The following is a 21,019-nucleotide window of genomic DNA, read 5'->3' as shown; positions in this document are numbered from 1 at the left end:
TGCATTTTGAACAGATAAAAAATGTGTGATTAATCGTGATTAACTATGGACAATCATGCAATTAATTGCAATTACATATTGTAATCAGTTGACAGCTCTGAGACTGGTGTGGATCGATGGGTTTTCAAAGCATGTGACATAGTTAGGAATGATTACATAAATGTGCACAGTACAGACAGATGTACTGATGTACAGATATGTTGATAGTCAGGCTGCAAGAAACCTGAGAGAGAGATATCAGATAGAGAATCCTTGACGTCATTTAGGTGGCATTCAGTTTTTAATTAAAATAAAAATGACAACTAAAAAAACCAGTTTCACCGGCTGCATAATTTGCACGGCAAGATGTCATTCCTTTTTGCAGACAATGCCCCAGACAATAAACCAGCCCCACCCATTGCCATTTTTGTAAATGCTCCCTCCGGCAACACTGCTTTCAAGAAGTCCATCCACTTGACATCTCAAGTTCCTCAAGTAGCAAAAAGAAGTCTGGAACCAGAAATACAAGTCACTCTGAAGACACGAGACATATTTATTGTTCTTTAGATCGTCATTGAGTATGGCATTTTGTCAAAGTTTGAATTTGCTAGTAATTATCATATTTTGCTGGAAGCTAGGCAGCTAGAAGTAAGCTTTTAATCAGGGCTAGAAAATACATAATTAGCAGTAAATCTTTAATTATAGTTTTGTTCATGGAGCGGCATATAAATAAAAAAAATCAATCAATCAAAATATATTTGTATAGCCCTTTACAATAACCAAAAGGTACCCAAAGTGCTTTACATTAACATAAAAAAATAACAGGAATAAAAACATAACATATCATAAAATCATGAAAAGGTACATAAAAAGCACAGGAAAAATGTCGCCGGGCTACTAGGTATTAAAAGCCAATCTAAATAAAAAAGTCTTGAGTTTAGATTTTAAAAAGTACTAGGTCAGTGACAGTGCGTATATCAGGGGGTAACTTGTTCCATAGTTTAGGAGCAGCGACAGCAAAAGCACGATCACCCCACAGCTTATACCTCGACCTCGGGACTTCTAAAAACAGTTGACCCGATTACCGCAAAGCCCTGTTATGCTCGCAGAGAGTTAAAATCTCGGACAAATAAGGCGGGGCGAGGCCGTTAATGGCTTTAAAAACAAACATCAAGAGCTTCAAATCGATTCTAAAGCGAACTGGAAGCCAATGGAGCGAGTAAAGTACGGAGGTGATGTGTTCACGTCTGGAAGTGTTGGTTAAAAAGCGAAATAGATAGGGGCTATGGAGGATTAGGATTAGATAACAATATGTCCCCGGACTGCAGTATGTGAATTATTATTTTTGACATGTAACTCCCTAAACATGGATTATTTTTCATGTTGGATAAAAAGTGATGGTGAAGGTCATTGTCTCTTACTGATGCAAACATCATTAATTATTGTGATACATTAAGTTCACACTGTTTGTGATGCCATGATGTTAAAATACATTGGCTCAGACTATCTGTAATTGCCTATAATTACTTAATGATCGAGACCAGTGAATTAATAACTGGGATGGCACCTACATCCTTCATAGCACTCATAGACACACTTTACATGTCTACATAATCACTCATTCTATTTAACATAATTATAGGAATGTTGGCTGTACAAAAGGTACAACACCTTAATTGGCAGCTACATCGGCCCAGTAAGGTGACTCAATCACGCAAGCCACACCGGGAACATTTTGATTCAAACTTTTGAACCCAATGAAACTACAATGAAATAATTTTCAGTGGGTCAATCCAGTATTTGATGTTACATCGATGGGACGCCTGACGCAGGGTGTGTGAAAACAAAAAGACTTTGTGGAAATATGATTGGATTCAGGTAAAAAAAACCCATGTGATAAATTCAAGACTGTGTTTCTGGACAAGCGAAGTGCTCTTTAAGCATTTAAGAAGCCATGCCTCAGGCTCACTTGTATTCGTCTCTGTTTAAGTGTTTAACAGTAAGCAGGATAATTATTTCCTGTTAAAGAAGTTTGTTTCTTGGCTGGAGGTTGAAATATCTCGCCAGCTCGCTGTTGATCTTTGCCGTTTGACCTGTGAAATATCTGCTGTTCTCTCAGGATGACCTAGAAGTGGAAACAAGTGTGTTCTGTCCAGTGATAGTAAATGCTCAACATATTTAATAATGAATAATTGTATTTTTTAAAATATTTATTTAAAGCACATTTGCGACTGGTTGTGATTGGTGTTTCCCAAAAATAAAAATAAAATCAATACAGTGCAGTACCTGTGAGGGTTTCTGGACAATATTTGTCATTGTTTTGTGTTGTTAATTGATATCCAATAATAAATATATACATACATTTGTATAAAGCAAGCATATTTGCCCACTCCCATGTTGATAAGAGTATTAAATACTTGATAAATCTCCCTTTAAGGTACATTTTGAGCAGATTAAAAATGTGATTAATTTAATTTAATTTAATTTAATTTAATCATGATTAATCATGGACAATCATGTTATTAATCACGATTAAATATTTTAATCGATTGATAGCCCTAATTGTTATATTATGTTGTTTTCACAATATTTTCAAAACCCTGCCAAAACGCAACCCAACTTAATCAAAAGTAGACCAACTGGGTGGAAACAATCCCAATCTCTTGTATTTGCTGTAGCACACAGCACAACAACACATTATGTGGGTGGCTGCTTAATTTTTGTTAATATCCAGAGTGACATAATGCTGCGTAACAATACGCCTTAGTAACACAATTCAAGGAAGCATTTCACCCTCAAACAGTATCAATATAATTATTTATTTTTGTGTTAATAATACAGTACATTCTCTACTGATAAAAGCACAAGAACACTCAATGCAATAATACATTTTTGCAACTTCTGTATGGTCAAGAACTGTAATTAGTGGTCTAGCATAATAGATAGTCTTGAATTACCATTAGATGTAATTTATTGTTGTGATTCAAATTCTATTATATATGTTTTGATAAAGCAAAGCAAATGGTACCCACCCCACTTTAATACATATCTAAAGAAGTGATGTTTGTGTACAGTAATCTTGATTATGAGATTATATAATTGCATTCTAAAAATGTATGTAAGTGTAAATCACCAATGAAACACCACTTATTTCGCTAACAATTATTGGGAATGATAATTAGTGCAATGTACTTCTTCACAGCAGTTCCGGTTAGCTGACCTTCTCACAAGTGCGAGTTGTATGAAAAGGCAGAGAGGCATGCCAGCAGCAGGAGCAGTATGATGGGAACAGGGACGCTGGATGCTGCTGAGGTGAAGACTGTCCTGGTATTAAGAGTCTGTGTAGGCCGATACACGTTGTGATATCCTGCCTGGGTCGGGAACATCATCATCTGGTGGAGTTAAAGAAAATTTTAGCTTTCATAGAGTGCTACGGGAATGAGTCCTAAAACCCGGTAATGAGTTAGCACTTTAACGCTTCCCGTTCCCTCGTCTGGAAGTCAATAAGGTCAATAATTACCCCACTTGTGAATTTTGAAGCCTTTAAAAAGAGGCGGTTACTAACAAGTGGATAAATGAGACTACGTCATCATGCCCACTCGTCCGCCTTTACAGTCTCGTTGTGTATACTCGCGCTCTGTGGTGTAGTTTGTTTATAGCCTAACGTTAGCTTTTTACTTCTGGTGATTGCATTCACACTTCAAAAGTCATAAAAGTGGTTTTCATTCGTGAAGATTATCTTGCTGAACAAAATACACAATAATCCAAAGCCCAATGAAAAAATCCCATTGTCTTTTTGTCGATGGAACCAGGGCGATGCTAACTTCCTGGTTGACCTACAAAAATACGTCATCCCTGCAGCACTCTATTTAGGACAAACGATTCTTTTGACTTGATGTTCTGTTTCATTGAATAAGACGTCCCTGCACTGGTTAACCCGGTCCAGCAGTAAAACCTGTTATGACGCTGAAGGCTGTCATGCACACACAATGTTTTGACAGGATTAAAGCTGAAGTAGGCGAGATTGGAGCAAATATGATTTAAAAAAAAGTTATTTTTATAAAACGGTCGCTATATCGTGACAGTAGTACATGAAACAGGTAACCTGAAAAAAAATCATGTGCCTCTGTGTCCTCCGGTGTTTCTAACGGCATCTGCAAGATTTCACAGACCGGAGGAAAACAAGCAGTAAGAGCTGATCTGAGGTCTGCTGTCCATCAGCTGTCTATGAGAGCCGGCTGTCAATCACTCGTAAACTCCGACCAAACGGTCAAACTAGGCAGCGCTGATCAAATACGAATCGTACGTTAATGCCTATTTCTTGCCTCAAATCCTTTCAGAATCATCTTGTAGTGCACGGTTTAGCTGTAAAATGAGAAAGTTTGTGACACCGCCGCCATTGTGAAATCTGGTGAAGGAACGCCAAGTTCCGGTGACATGACCGGAGCACAGCCAATAGGAACGCTCTCTCAATAAAATGACCTGTGATTGGTCAAAGTCTCCCGTCACGGGCTAGAATTTTTGAAGCTTGAAATCAGAGCCATGAGGAGGTGCAGAAGTCTAGTTTTCTCTCAGAACACTTGAATTACTATACTGAAAGGTATTTATGGAGTTTTTGCCCAATGATGCCAAAAATATACTGCCTACTGCCACTTTAACAGAAGAGAAAACAGCCATCATAATGAGGAACTTTGAAGAAAGATGCCATTTGAATGCACATTTGAGTTAAGTTGCATTCAAAAAAGGTTACGCCTGCACTCTACTCCATGCCACAATATTTTTATTGACTACGTTTCGATCCTTCTTGGATCTTCGTCAGGGCAAAATGTTTGAAAAAGTGGAAACAACACCTATATTTATACATAAAGCACACCAATAGGCAAACAAGTTATATGATGGCAGGTGTAGCTCATCCAAACATATTGACCTGACGAAGCAGGATCGAAACGTAGTCAATAAAAATATTGTGGCATGGAGTAGTGTGCAGGCGTTACCTTTTTCTTTACTGACGCTGTTCTAATAGCCTCGCACCTACGTCATGTGCGTATAATTAATCTTCTTCAACTCACTGAGTTGCGTTTAAGCCAACAAAAGCATTGATCCATTAATGATGTGCATATAGGAGTCATGAGATGACATGGTTAACGCCTTCAGCTTTAATGGGTGAGGCACCACTGAACTAGATTTTATTTTTTGGATATAGATCTAAAAACAGGGTGCAGTCATTACTTTAAGTTCACGGAAGGGTTACATGCCATCGTTGGTACTGTCAGTGACATGTCCGTGACATCAGTGCCAATCCAGTGCCAATCCAGTGCCAATATTCAATTATACAGCAAGATCACTTAAACCTGCAGCGTTTTTGTTGAACTGCATTCTTTAAAAGGCACTCAGTCACATGAAATGAGTCATACAGAGAGCTGACAGCTGCTGATTACACTGATATTGTGTTACCTTTGAACACCAGCTCATTACATTGGAAATCAAACAATGACTGTCCTTAAAGTGATGACTTAGTTTTTCTCACACACAGTTTTAGACTCGTAGCCCTGGTTATACATAATCTCCCATGGTAAATATACCAACAACAAGACCTCCTAGGAGTTTTTTTTGCAGGACCAGAGTTGAATGTTCTCGACCCAACTGACCTAAAATCGAACTGAACATACTGTCCAAATACCACACTGAAGACAAAAACATCCCGCCACACAAGCAAGAAGTGAAGATAGCGCAGATCTAGCATAGCATCAACAGGGGAGATACCAAGTGTCTAACAGTGACGCCTGACCTATCAGCAGTCACTGACTGCAAAAGATTTTCAAACACAGATTGAATACAATGACTTGAAAAGGAAAGTACTGCCTCTGTAGTCAAAGCCTGAAGTAGCTTATTTCTCTGAGCCTCAACTCCAAAACATCAGTGAACCACATTGTTGCACTGGGCGAAATGTTCCTTTAAAGATGAACATGGACATTGCAGTTTATTTTGAATCAATCCCACATTCACCATCCTGCTGCCCTAGATACTCACTACCACACCAAATGTGTATTAATCCGCCATCGAAAGTAGTTCGCAACGAATGTACCATTTTTTCCTGTTAAAGTAACGGATGGTGGGTAAAAACTAGTGCCCTGCTGTTTCAGGAAATTATTTAGCCTTTTTAAAAAAAAAAATTAAAAGTATATATTTGTGACCCGTTTTTAAATGAATAGTAAAGATGTCTTCAGTAAGAACCAACTGGCTAGTGCCTCAAACACTACGTTTCCATCCACCCATTTCTATGCACATTTTCAATTTGCACATAACATGTGCACGTTAAAAACTTGAATTATCGCTAAAAAGTTTTTACGCTTGGCTGAGGTGGAAAAGTTGGTGTATCAATAAAAGCTAAAAAAAAACAGACTTTGCGAATAAATTATGACGTGACTTCATAGTCACATGCTTAATAGTGGCAGACGAAAACGTCATATATCTGTGTGGAGCGATGAGGAGACTAACCTTCCTCAAATTAACTCTGGAAACAAAGAGAGAGAATTAGGACCACAAGCTGTTTCTTGATGTGCTCCACTTCTAACATTCGCACAACGGTAGTGGACGGACACCCCATGGATGTTTAAAGAGAACTGGATACAGCATTGGAGGCGGGGCATCGTTCATTCTTATGAAAGTTGCTAAGTGGCGAAAAATTTGCTTCAGAGTGCAGCGCACTTCCTGAGGGCTTGGGGCACACACATCAATTCACATTTCCGTTAAATTCGGTCAAGACTTGCGCTACACTTGGATGGAAACCTGACTAGTGTCAGAAACGTGTTGAGACGGACTAATGAATTGTTTGTTTTGGTCTTTTAAATGTGATTTGTTGACAAAAACAATATAGAACACCACCAGCCTCATTCTTAAAGATATGTCAACTTGTCCAATTACTTCCTGCATATATAAAAAAAAAAAAAAAAAAAAGAATTCACACGAATGTAAATGCAGTGAAAACATAAACAAAGGTCCGCACACTCCCATAAGTGCAATTTCCTGACACATCCACAAGCGTGAATGTAAATGCCTTGAAGCTACTGCTGTGTGGCAGTATGGTAATCTGTCATTGTGTTGGTCATTATTAAAATTCAAATCCTCCATACAGTGATGTGACACCATGTATGCATAATAGATACCCACATTGTTTGGCATCTCTGTTATGCACACATAGCATCACATCAGAGAAGTCCGACAACATTGCATTGCACTATTATATACCGTTAAGTTCTATTGTAACCTCACCACAGGATAATGGACTGCCTTTACAGAAATTGTTGTTTAAATCTCATTATATGCTACCTAGTGCCAAATTGTAATGGTGTTCATGACCCTGTTCTGTTAATTATACATTAAAAAACACTGTACATATAAATTAAGTTAGTTAGTTAACCCAGTGAGCACCGACCGGGATTTCAACGTTGTTTTCTCATTGAAAACTGGGTGATCTTCAGTCTGAACATCTAAGAACTCTTTTTTTGCCCTCTTTTCAATCAGCTAAAATGCGATTTACAACATCAATGTGTCACAAAATACATCTGTTAAATCATTTTGATAATTTTTCAGTTGTAGGTTGAAAGAAAGATGATATTGATTAGTGTGGAGCTATATTTCTCGAAGGTCATATTGCACTGAGATGTGGTTTACACAAAGATGTCATTTCAACGCATTTAATGTTTCGTATAAAATGTCATAATATGGAACTATATAGGCTCTGTGCTGCCAGCAAGAAGCTTCCAGGGCATCATAATGGGAGCAGTTCTATACGTAATGTAAAATAAGAAAGTGTGCTTACTGCTGAAATGTGCTTGCGCAAGTACTTTGGCTCATGCAGGCTGTTTACTTTCAACTACTTCGAGTAGCACCGGAGAGACTCGCTCCATACCGGGACTTCCGGAGCGATGTGAACGAGCTGACGGAATGAACGCGAGGATTTGCATTCTGGCTATCAACTGATAAATATAGATGTGGTTTCTTAGTTAGTATCCAAAATGACGATATGCTATTATTAGCACAACGTAGAGGATGAAAAATGTCACTATTGTCGTATAGTGTTGTTGAACGTCCGCAGCATCATGATGTTGAGTAGCACGTACCAGGTCTTGGTCCATCTTGACAGACTCTTTAAAGACCGTCCACACCACCGCTTCATTACACGAAGGGGTGGTTAAGGAGCCATTGTAGCGGTAGTATGAAGTTCGGTCCACGTTGCCAAGCAAGTCATCAATGGAGATCTCTTCTGTGACGTCAACTTTTGAACCTGCGTGGAAGCAAAAATACTCAAGATGTAGCGCCACACTTGCGTTTTTGAGGCGTGCAAACAAAACCTTAGCGTCCACTCACTGATGTTTTGAATATGTGAAAGGTAGCTGGTCAGTTTTGTCCAGGCGTCCTTTGCAGACGTGGGATGTGTCTACAGAGACAAACATGGTGAATGATTGCAAGGAACATTTGACTATAGGAGTAGCACAATGTGCGGTTTAAAGAAAGCTACACCTCTTACCTCTGATGAACTGCTGCTGCTGCTGCTCCCACTTTTGGAAGCATCCTTAGCCTGGAAAATAAACAGTAAAAAGAAGTGTCTGTTGTGTAAACTGCTTTTCTTAATGTCATATTTAGACAGAAGAGAAAAGAAAGCATTATTCTCCTCTAATAGAGCGCTGCAGGAATGAGTCCTACAACCCGGACATGAGTTAGTATTTTAGCACTTCCGGTTCCTTCATCTGGAAGTCAATGGGTTTTTAGTTAGATGTCTGAAATAAGGTCTGTGGTTAACACGACCCTAAGAGATTTTAACTTTTTGTTCTACGACATAAAAATGTGTCAGTAAATACCCCACTCATTAATTCTGAAGCCTTTATGTGTCCTATGAAGGCGGTTACTAACAAGTGGTAAAATGAGACTACTAAATGTCATCACACCAACTCGTCCTTCTTTACAGCCTCGTTGTTGAAACTCGTACTCATGCAACCGTGGTGTAGTTTGTTTATAGCCTGACGTTAGCTTTTTACTTCAGGCGATTGCATTCACACTTCAAAAATCGTAAAAGTGTTATGACTTTTTAGTATTTTCTTCGACAAAGTATAATATGACTTTTTTCAACATACTATGCTATGACTTTTTTATTTTCTTTTTTTTTTTACATATTATACTATGACTTTTTTTTATTTTATTTTTTACATATTATACTATGAATTTTTTGGTATTTTTTTTTATATATTATACTATTACTTTTTTTTTTTTTTTTACATATTATACTAAGACTTTTTTTAATTTTTTTCTACATACTTTACTATGACTTTTTTTGTATTTTTTTCCAACATACTATAGATATGACCTTTTTTCAAAATAATATACTATGACTTTTTTGTAATCTTTTTTACATATACAATGATTTCTTTTGCATTTTCTTCGACATACTATTATATGATTTTTTTCAACATACTATATTTGACTTTTTTTCAACATACTGTACAATAACTTTTTCGCACTTTGTTAAGATTATCTTGCTGAACAAACAAGTATCATAAACGTTTGTTTGCCACAGAGCTTACTTTCTGCAATAATCCAAAACCCAATTGAAACATCCCATTGGCTTTTTGTCGAGGGGACTTTATGGCGATGCTCACTTCCCGGTTGGCCTACATATAGTAAATATATCCTCCCTGGAGCACTCTATATGCACTGTGAAAACTCAACCAATTATAGAACTGACAACACATTGTTACGATATAAACCGCAAACTAAATCTACAAATGTTCACAAGGTTTGCATTTGCACTTTCATAAAGATCTTAAATAGGCCACAGGTTTGTATCTGACATGTATGACAAAACATTTCACTTCACACATGATAAAGCGTTCACATGATTAAGCATTATTATTGTGATATGGTGTCAGACATGACGGGTATAGATCTGTGCAGATATACTGTTACGATGAATAACAGCAGGTACAGGTGGTAACATTCCTGTCTCTCAGATAAAATGCCAGTATGCTGCAGTACTGTACATGATGACACCTGTTGAGTGAGAGCTCAATTGTTTGGTGTCCTTTTCACCCCTTTTCCTGTTATATAACTGTGCAGTACAGTATGGATTTTGCTCATGTTTGCCAAGTATCAAATGTTGTTGATGGGGAACATTTAGTCTATATATCATGACCAGACTGCAGCAATGAAGGGAACAGATAAGTCCCTGCTGCGACAGTATTGGTATTGTTTCCACCTTGTGTGAGTCATCGTGACAAAATGTAGTCCTAGAGACACCTACTGTACCAGGAATTACCCCAGAAGCAGTTTACTTTGCCAGGTATGTCTGCCTGTGGACAGATTGTGTCACCGCAATAGCGTCACCACAGTCACGAAACTTTACAGGTCAAAAAGAAGGCCGAGTTCGAAGATGGGTGTGGTCCAAGCAAGGTGCCAAAAGTAGGGAGGTAGGAAGTGCCACTGACCCCACCCCCCCAAACTGGAAACACAAGTGTAGCCCTGAGCTGATCGTTATTCTCCTATTGTAATCACAGGTGGAGGTCCTGACTGAAGGCTTAAGGCATCACTCTGGCATCTCTCCAAAACTGTGTGCATGTGTGCATTTCCTACGTGTGTGTAATGAAATGAGTGTTACTATAACAATATTGATTATAGTCCTATTATAAGCTCTTTTCACAGCTTCTATTTCTAAAAAGCTCTCATGGTGACGCATATAGCATCATTCTAGTCTTCCGATTGCTCAAAGCGCTTTACACTACATGTCAGCATTCACCCATTCACACACACATTCATACACTGATGACAGAGGCTGCCATGCAAGGTGCCAACCTGCCCATCAGGATCTAATCTAAATATTTGTTCACACACCGGTGAAGCAGCCTTCGGAAGCAATTCGATGTGACTGGAGGAGCTGGGGATCGAACCGCCGACGTTTTGATTGGTGGACGACCCGCTCTACCTCTGAGCTACAGCCCCCTCCCCCCCTTCAATGCTTTGAATATCGTTGAATATATCTCACTGAGGCTTCGAAGCCCCAAAAGTAAACTCACAAGGTGAAAACAATACCAGCGTCGCTGTCACAGCGATTTTTTTATATGAATAGTATGCATGACTTAGGTTTGGAGTGTGTACAATATGGATTTGGATCACAACTACTGACTCATTACATAAATGCACTAAATGGTACCTCAATAAAGAATCCCAGTACTGCCAGACCGTTAGGAGCCTTTACTGCCTCATCCAGAGTTAAATCCTTCCTCTTGTTCACTATGTGCATCTGGACAAAGACACAATGACACGTAGTATTACACTCTCTAAATCTATTAAAACAACAATGCCTTCACTGCAACAACACAGTAGACGAATGCTTGTAACTACCTCCATTGGGTATCTCTTTGAATCCACTGTGTGCTCTGAGCCCTCAGAGTCATGTGATGCGGCGCCCCAGTGGAAGTGGACCTGGAGGGTGGAGTAGACGTATCCCAAACCTCCACCTGAGACCTCCACCATATCGTCCTTCAGGACACACTTCACTGGGAGTGGAGTTGAGAACACAAGCACAACTGTAAATTTCTTTCAAAGACTTAAATGCATGTTCTTTTATTTTGATTAACTAGGTACGGGGCAAACAAAAATATCAAAAGTATCATGGAAAAACACACAGATTTGCTTAATTTATATTAAAAAAAAAATGTTATTTCACAATTGCATTGCTGACTTTTCCATTTATCATTTTGGACACTATCAAAAAAAATGATCTCATGTATCATAAAGACTACAAATACAATGAATAATTTTCATTATTGGTTAATAGTTTGGTCTAAAAAAAATTGGTGAAAATAGAGGCTCAGAATATCCCAAACCCCAAAGTGATGTCTTCAAATTGCTTGATCTAAAACCCAAAATATAATCAGATTACTATGTTATATAGCAAAGAAAAGCAGCAAATCTTCTTTGAGGGGCCGGAACCATTAAATGTTTGCCACATTTGCTTGAAAAACGACAAACTATTCAATTTTGAAATTGTTGCAGATTATTTTGTGACCAACGAGTCGTTGCAGCTCTTATCATAACCCTCATAAACTACAGTTAACTTGAGTTTATTTTGGGATAATAATGAAAAATCAATAATAGGCTGATTTATGTGCATACACATAAGCCTGAGCTTAATAAAGTGAAGTCCTTTGAGTCAGAAACAGACCATAATATGAAAGAACAAACCTGTGTGGCCTGTGTTAATGATGTACTTGATGGCATGTTTGTCATCAAACTTTGTGTAGGTGAACTTGTCGAGCATCTTGTCCACCACAGCGCTACTCGTCACAAGGTTGACGGGTGACTGGCGCTCGCCGCCACAGTAGGCGTGAGGAATACTGTGCCACTTAGACGGCTTGAACGCTGAAAGTTTAAGACCAAATCACTGCATTGTCACTTTGAAATTGTCCAGTCGTCAGATTTGTGAAGTGTGCTTGTACATACCACAGTGATCATCATAGCACCATGGATGACCTAAAGAGTAGACGAACAGTCATCTAACGTGTCTTCTCATTCATAAATACTGTATAATGGGTCATAATGTGCGAGTGATTTTACAACTCACTGGGTGGTAAAGGAGTTGCAGGTGAAGCATACACGTGACGTCCATTAAGAGGTTGTGCAGGCCGATAAACATTGGTGACTCCTGCCTTCATGGGAAACCGTTGAGTCTAAGAACAGAAGAACAGATCCAGCACAGTGAAGTTAAGAGGCAGAATGTGGACGAAACCCTGAGGGAATAAACACTCCCTTTAAAATCATTATGGCCTGGTCTTCCTTTTCCTTCTATTTAAGTTGTTCATATTTTGTTTCACTTTTGTTTTTTGCACTATGTTTATCTTGCTTTTTGTTTTTACCAATGCTTCTTGTTTTTTGCACTATCCCCTTTGCTGCTGTACACTGCAAATTTCCCCACTGAGGCATCTTTCCACTTACGAGGTTGTGAATACCACAAGAGGGTGGCGTTCGAGATGTGTGAGACGGATGTGTTGTGCTATTAGCCTCGAGCAGAGATGAGTAGCCGGCTAAGGTCGGATACTTAAGATCACTTATTTTGAACTCCACCAGACTAACTAGTTTCTTTTCATTTTTACACTTTTAGTCATCGACCCCCAACCGACGAATATCAGGCGTCGCTCGCACTGCTCTCCCTGCAGCCACAAACCTTTCAAACAACTTCTTTCACTTGCAGTACTACTCCCCAACACCTGTAAACAGACTGAACTTTATAAAATATACTAAAAATATAATGCCACATCCAAAACCGTACATGTACGATAGATTGACTTAGATGCAAGTAATTCAACTTTATTTCTATAGCTCCTTTAAAAAACAGAGTTACAATGTGATTAAAATGTTTTCTGAAGGTATTAAGTCAAACTGCAAAAATCGACATGTTTCTATATATATATATGTATATATATAAAAACTATTAAACTATTAGTTTACTGAGAGTATACTTTAAAGTGTACTTTCGTAAAATAAAAGGTGGGCTACATGTATATAACTAAACTAACAGTATAAGCTCACTTTTAGTATAGTTCATATTCTAGTTGCAGTACAAAATGCAACTCGGATGTAAACTAGTTGTGCACTCAGTGTCTTACATTTAAAGTATATTTTAAGTATGCTTTTATAAATTAATAAGTTGGCCACTTTAGTCCCAAGAAGTGTTGAACTAGTACACTTACAAGTATGCTAATACATTGGTATTAGTATACTTATTACATAAAGTATACTTGGGAATATACTTGAAGTATACTTCACAAAATGAACTTGAAGTATACTTCTTTTTTGTGAGGGTTAAGAGATTTTAATGTTTTGTTCTACAATATAAAACACGTCAGTAAATATCCCACTCATTAATTTGAAGCTTTTACGTGTCTTAAAAAAGGAGGTTGCAAACAAGTGGCTAAATGAGACTACTAAACGTCATCACGCTGAACACTAGTCTGCCGTTGTTTGCACTGTTAGCGCTGTTAGCAGTCACGTAATTAGCACCTTTAAATTATAATGAAATAAAACAGTGCTGCAATAAATGCTAATTTTATCAGGATATAAATCTGGTTTATTGTTTTAAGAATTTGTCAAAAAGGTGTGGTGCGACTTCATGGCAATTTCCGAGGCTTCACTTCCTATCTTTTTTTTATGTCTTTTACAAACTGGTATGCTTGAAATTGAGTTCAAAGAGTCATGCACCTGCTGAGGCACCTGCTGTCAACAGCAGGTGCACATGCAGAGACATGTGCACCTGCCTATCTGTAGAATTTTGACAGCTGTCAGGTAAATAAGATGGAGAGAAAGATCACGGGTCATTCTGCAACATACTACACATCTGACTCAACTATCTGCTGCCGTGCCAAGCATTTTCTTTTGTTGTTACAGTCAATAGATAATAAATCAATCCTGATTATCAAACACGATCATCGGACCAGTACACCAGCATATACCAGTATGTCTCTGCACCCGGTCCTGTGATGTCTACCCGCATGCATCGGTGGACGCTTGTGTAACTGTTTGTGTGTAATTCCACTTGCAATAGGTCTTTTTTTTAGTTTACTGGTTCAGCTGTACAGAATGACTCAGTAAGCAATGAATATTAGACTAAGTAAGTCATGGATAAATTCTTCTTGGACGCACAGAAATAAGAAACTACCCGTTCGGTATTTTCTCACACAGCTCCGATTGGTTACACTTGTGGTGATGGCATGGAGAGAGTATAGGTGTTGTGACAGGGCATCATAACCCAGGCGAGGCTGCCAGCAACCGCTGACATCTTCCACACCCACTGTTGACAGGTGAAACGCACTGTCAATCCGATGACTTTTGTTTACTGCTCAAGTAGATCAAAGTAGGAGCAGCAATTTAATAGACCTTAGTCAGACGTAGACTACAATGGATTCAATGACATTTATTTCCAAGGAACTTACAACAGAATCTCACGCATTCCAGGGCGCAGTTCATTTATTAGCCTCTGCACTACCCACCTATCTTCTGCATTAAGTGATTCCCTTACGAAGAAGTAGCATACTTCAAGTTTATTTTATCAAGTAAACTGAAGTTCAAGTATATTTCCCAAGTATACTTTGTGTAGCAAGTATACTAATATCAATGTACTAGTACTATACTTGTAAGTGTACTACATCAATACTTCTTGGGAATAAACTGACACACTTTTTAGTTTATAAAACCATACTTTCAAGCGTACTTTAAGTGTAAGAATAGTAAACTTTGAGTTCACAACTAGTTTGCATCCAAGTTGTCAATTGCAACTATACTATGAAGTGAACTTTACTACAAGTGAACTTATAGGTATATACTGTTAGTTTACTAGTTATATGCTTGTAGCCCACTTTTTAGTTTATGAAAGAACACTTCAAAGTATACTCTCAGTAAACTACTAGTTTTTTTCACACGCATCCACGGTGAATGGAGAATGCAAAAATTTTGAAATTCTTCATGAATTGAAGTAAATTCATATTAAAATCATACATTTACAAACTTTCACACACTCAAATAGGCTACTCTATCAAAAAGTGAGCATAAGCCAAGTTTACTTAAGTATCATTTTGTAAGGTATATCTCTGATGAGTACATAAAAAAGTCAACTGAAAGCATACTCTCTTATTTTAAGTTTAAAAGAAGTATAGTAATAGCACACTTAAATAAACTTGTTTTTGGTAAGGATTAAGAGACCGTCCACAGTTAGTGTACAATAGATATTTATTGAATGTTTTTTTTATGCTTTTATTTTTTAAGTATTCACTAGTTAAATGTCAGATGTGGGAAAAAGCCACAGGATGCAATGCCATTTTCAATGCCCATTGTTGTTGTTACTATAACAATATCAAGTATAGTTCTATTATAAGCTCTATTCACAGCTTTTATTTCTATATTACTTGGCTTTTGATTGTATTTTGTTCTTCCCTTTCCATTTCCCCCTTTACCTTTTTGTGTGTTATCTGATTTTGCTGCTGTAACGCTACAAGTCCAAGTACTTTAAATGTTGGAAAGTCCCTTACATTCCTCTCTCTGCAGTGTTGACTAAGCATTGCCAACTCACCAGAATTTTGTTGACATTGATTGGCTCTTGAAAGACCGTCCACACGACTGCTTCACTGCAGTTGGGGGTGGTCAGGGAGCCCATGTACCGATAGAACTTTGTGAGGTCTACGTCTCCAATCAGGTCATTGATAGAGATGCTATCGTTTATATAAACCTTGGTGTCTGTAAAAAGATTTCAGAAACAAAAAAAGGATGTAATTAAATGAAAGTCATGAGGATTTAAATGCATTTTTGCAAGATGTTTAATGCACCAAAATAACAGCGTACTTAGTTTAGTTTGCCATGAACATGATGATAAAAGGACGAGCATTAGTCATCATCACCCTGAGTGGTCAAAAAGTGTATTTTTTACCTCGACCCAACCTCACCTGCTTCAACCAGTTTTCTTAAATACTTTACAAAACAATTATAACTTCAAAATGAAAGAACACAGGCTGTAAGAAGTACAACGCTGGGAGCATGATAAGAAAATGTGTCAATAATATTGCCCTTAGAGGCTATTAAGGATGAGCACAGGAGTGACATATAAAAAAAAAAGTCTCATGACCTGCCATGCCAGGCTCACATCATCATAGGTTCACACTCAAATATGTTGGCAATGAACATGACTCGGATGTCTGTCCCTTGGCAAAAAAACATTCCAAGCTTTAAGGTGTGACCCTTATTTTCATGCTTGTTGAGAGAAAAGCACAAAACTTGAAAGGTCACTTGTTGATGCCAAGGTATGTCCATAATAGTGCGCTCTCTCTTGGCTCCACCTTTTCTCATTCTCTCTTTCACCTTACGGTCTACAATTTACCTATTACATTTAACACTGGCCTGGCACCTCTGGGCCTCTTGCGTGACTGTACGGCTACAATCAATGCAACCTGCTGTTTAGCAATAACAATACAAGAGACAAACACCTACCATTGTTTGTCACGTAAGATGTGAGGTTGCTCCATGGTCCTGACAGATCTCCGTCTTCTGTTGCCTGTAGGGAGAGGACATTATAATTACATTTGTGCAAATTAACTCTCCTTGTGTATTTGTTTTTGTTAAATTTGTTATTTGGAGTCATCCAGACAGTATTTGAGTGGGATGATTGTGTTCAGATGCTGCTATAAGAGAGCCAGTGTGATCTCAAGTTGTAAAAATCTGGGCCAGATTTAATAAATGCAACCTCTTTCCAATGACCAAGCTGAAATTCTGCAATTATTTCTAGATTTTAGTGATGTTTTCAATGCCTATTGTTTGTTGAATGGTCAGCAATTATAACACTTTTTCTTTGGAATGATAATTTGAAGTGTAGGACATACATTTATGAAAAACCCGAGAACAGCAATTCCCTCTGAATCCTCTATGGCTTCCGGCACAGTGCGACCTTTCTTCAGACTGACTATGTGCATCTGAAAAAGATTGGAAGTCAAATAAGGCACACGGTTTATAAAGAGGAGAGGCGTGTTGTCTATAGTGAATGGCAAACAATACTCTACCTCCATTGGATATCTGTGGCCGTTAACCATGTGCTCTGAACCTGGATGATGTTGTGTGTCGCCCCAGTGAAAGTGAAACTGAATCGTAGAATATGTTCCATTAAGTCCACCTCCACTCACTTCAACTTCATTCTCCTCCAATATGCATTTCACTAAAGATGGAGAAGTGTTTATGTAGTTACAGTTTGCGTATACACAAATAGTGTATATAGTGTAATATACAAAAAAAAAACATTTAGTGTACTCAGATTGTGTACCTGTATGTCCAGTGTTTACGATGGACTTGATGACGTGCTGAGAGGAGAAGTTGAGGAAGGTAAAGTTAAGCAGCTGAGGGTCAGTCTTAACAAGTCCTGTGTCTATATCAATAGGAGACTGCCTTTTTGCTCCACAGGAAGCACCGGAGATGTCTCCCCAGTGGGCCGGGCTGTGCTCTGTGGAAGTTATAGGTGGTCTTTAATACCATAAACTAATGTAGACTGATGATGGTTTGATCCAAATCATTCACTAAGCGAAACACCTGCCTGTACTTACCGCAGCCAGTGTAGCACCATTCACTTCCAGCAGCTGAAACAGAAATATAGCCAATGTACTGTGAATACTGCAGGAGTCAGCTGGTACAAAAGCATCAAATGTGGCTTTATTAGCATTATGTAATGAAATACTGCTCTGTCTATGGAATATTGTAACTGGGACCTAATAACAGTGGTGGTTACCTAAGTGAAAAGGTACAGTATTGTTGTATCTTTAGATAATGGATACAGTAATTCAAATTGTTAAAAATATACAGTTATAAATGTGAAATACTGTAAAATGTGGAATCATTTATTGTATTAGGAATTAAAGATTGTGTACAGTGTCTAACAGGAACCACAAGGTGGCAGTAATGTGTAAACCAGAGTTACACGTGTCACTGAGAAGTTTGAAAAGAACGAGGACGAAAAACAAGAATGTGACTTGGAGAGAAAAATGTGCTAGCACGAGAGAGATAAAAACAGTGCAATGACGAGTTTTCATCGATGTGATGATGCGCAGTTTGTTCAGTAAAACGTTGAAAGTTGAAACGTGATGTTCCGGTCATTTCTTGTAGAAGTTACTGCTAAGTCCCCGCAGATATTCTGCTGAGACCAAGCCCCCAGGAAGAGCGCCAACCTGAGCGCCACACGTAGTAGCTAAACGATGGTACAACAGCCCAAAAATACTTTTTTCCCATAGACTTACATTAGGAAAGAGACGTCTGTAACCCAGCGGATAATTTTTTGAGGTGAATCAACTTCCCAGCACAAACACTTGAATAGCGCTTATTTAAATCATCATGTCCTAAAAGTTGTAAAATGCACTAATAGCCGAATCCAGAATTATTTTCCTTCCTCCGTTCATGTGAATGAGCCCCAGACCGCAGCTGGAGCGAGGGCTGGGAGGTGGGGTTAAAAGGAAACGCTACTGCGCCCACTCTATGGGCCCAATGGATGCGGAAGATCGCCGGATGATCCGGGTACTTTATCTCTCAGCAGTCATATTGTTTTTTTAACAATTCGAAGTCCAAAGAGGTAAAATTATTATAAAAAAAAAAGATTTAGTAAAAGCAAAACATGGGGGAACTTGTTTTCTTTTTTAATCATGTCAAGACCCCCGAGTCCTTTCTTGTGACCCTCTGAGGGCACCCGAGCCCTACGTTGGAAACCACTGAACTAAACGGCCAAACTGCATCTGTAGTTAAAACTGGCTACACCTTCACCAGCTACAACAGTAAAATGCTGCTTGCGTATTGATATATGGTATTAAAAAGGATTATATTTACTACTATAAATAATGTAATATATACAGTATGTCTTTTATACTTAAGTAGCATTTTTTGATTGCATGACTTTTGTGGAGTATCGCCACTTTTACTTAAGTAAAGGATCCGTGTATTTTCCCTGTACACTGTCTAATACATACAAAGGTCAAGAGACCTGTCATCATCACACAAATTATAGATGATGCCACAGGAAGCAGAAATGGATAACACACATCGATACAAATATTTCCATTTAGTAGAAATTGATGCATTTTACTCACCACATTTCACCAACGCCCCCAAACTCAGGCATAACAGAAGGGAGGAGAGATGCATCTTCAGGAGGAAAAGTAAATTGGTTAGCAACCGCAAGTTCTTGCATGGATTTTATAGCCAATTCACAACGTCTTCTTCATGTCAGAAGTATGAGACAGAGGAAACATCTCTATACCAGCCTGAGTAGCTAGTGTACATCATGATGAAGTCCTACTGTATGCTACCTTGTATGAATCAAACAATATCAATAGGAATTCTGTGTTTTCTGCCTCAGCGTCATCCACCTACTTCTCACAAACTGTGTTACAGCGTCCATCACTGAACTGAAATCCCATTTAAGTGCACTAAGATACAGAATAAGCTGAAGTCTTGCCAGAGCATCTGAAAGAGGCATTACAAGACTTGTGATGCTGATTGGTTGCAAACCTCATCCTATATAATGTGGTAGTGAAAAGCACTTTCGTAGAAAAACAAAATGCTATTTTACAATTCATGTGTTCAAAGTTTGACAGATCGTCCTACCTTACTGTCCAGGCCTGATGTCCTTGAGGATTAAACCAAATTGTAGTTAGTTCAAAAGTTAGTGTTCATTTCCAAACAGGTTCCTCAGTAAGGAGAAGGTGAAAAAGTGTCCTAGTTCGCATCAAGTCAGTCATATACTGGGAGGGACATGCAATGGGAGGGGGGCCCACAGTGTAAACAACACTAAACCATTGTGGGGGAGACATGTAACATGACTACCGGTTCTTTCAGGGTATTTGCATTCAAAATACAGGTTGAGAACAAGCCAATGATCTGGTAAAAGGTGCGTGTGTGTGTGTGCATGTGCCTGTATTAGTAATGTTGTGGGGACCTAAATCTGTTTACACAAGTCACATTGTGGGGACTTCACTTTCCTTTTGCAGACAAAATCATCACATTTTAGGATGAAGACTTGGTTTAAGGTCAGGATAAAGTAAGGTTATGGTTAGGGTTAGGATAAGTCTCCAGGAAGTGATTTTTGATCAGTGACACTGTAAACTACCAAACTCCAGCAGATATTCTTGCACATTACAATACAGGATCAACTTCCATCATCTATTTGAACCCTGTGAGAAGAAGTGGTATTCGACACTTCCTTTTGTTGTGGTCATCCACAGCAACAGAAGATGAATCAACAAAAGCACAATCCAGATAAATGATATACATATACACCTTTTTAAACATAGGACACAGCTACGACTAAGCTTTTAATTCACAGGAGGTCCTGTAAACTGATACCTTAGGAGCTAAGAAAGAATTGGTCTTTACACAATGGATTATGTAAGGCTTCAAGCCTATACAATCCATTGTAGGGATTTTTACAGCCGTTTATGCTGTTGTTCTGGATCAGTGCCATTTGTATCATTACACA

At 38.4% G+C, this 21,019-nt stretch overlaps 1 protein-coding gene across 1 annotated transcript; it reads right to left on the bottom strand.

Moving 5' to 3' along the window:
- Positions 1-2,779: 2,779 nt before the first annotated feature.
- LOC119479427 (carbonic anhydrase 4-like) lies at positions 2,780-20,303 on the bottom strand. The gene is made up of 17 exons (XM_037755007.1): positions 20,149-20,303; positions 19,632-19,686; positions 18,105-18,137; positions 17,828-18,004; positions 17,571-17,722; positions 17,394-17,483; positions 17,005-17,068; positions 16,094-16,257; positions 12,596-12,701; positions 12,475-12,504; positions 12,217-12,393; positions 11,374-11,528; positions 11,183-11,272; positions 8,510-8,560; positions 8,350-8,419; positions 8,103-8,266; positions 2,780-3,371 (listed from the first exon to the last, which is right to left on the bottom strand). The coding sequence occupies exons 2-17, from the start codon at positions 19,684-19,686 to the stop codon at positions 3,204-3,206; spliced, it is 1,746 nt and encodes a 581-aa protein (XP_037610935.1). The 5' UTR covers positions 20,149-20,303; the 3' UTR covers positions 2,780-3,203.
- Between the last annotated feature and the right edge of the window lie 716 nt (positions 20,304-21,019).

This window comes from Sebastes umbrosus, chromosome 20 (assembly GCF_015220745.1).
Source record: "Sebastes umbrosus isolate fSebUmb1 chromosome 20, fSebUmb1.pri, whole genome shotgun sequence".
Classification (NCBI taxonomy): Eukaryota; Metazoa; Chordata; class Actinopteri; order Perciformes; family Sebastidae; genus Sebastes; species Sebastes umbrosus.
Note: the sequence above shows the minus strand (reverse complement) of the source record. Positions and strands in the feature narration are given on the sequence as shown.

Coding starts and splice junctions, on each gene's coding strand:
- LOC119479427 (XM_037755007.1), bottom strand. CDS start 19,686: ATGCATCTCTCCTCCCTTCTGTTATGCCTGAGTTTGGGGGCGTTGGTG. Junction 17,069..17,393: donor TTCTCGGGTTTTTCATAAAT/GTATGTCCTACA, acceptor CTCTCCCTACAG/GCAACAGAAGACGGAGATCT. Junction 8,420..8,509: donor GCAGCAGCAGTTCATCAGAG/GTAAGAGGTGTA, acceptor TTGTCTCTGTAG/ACACATCCCACGTCTGCAAA.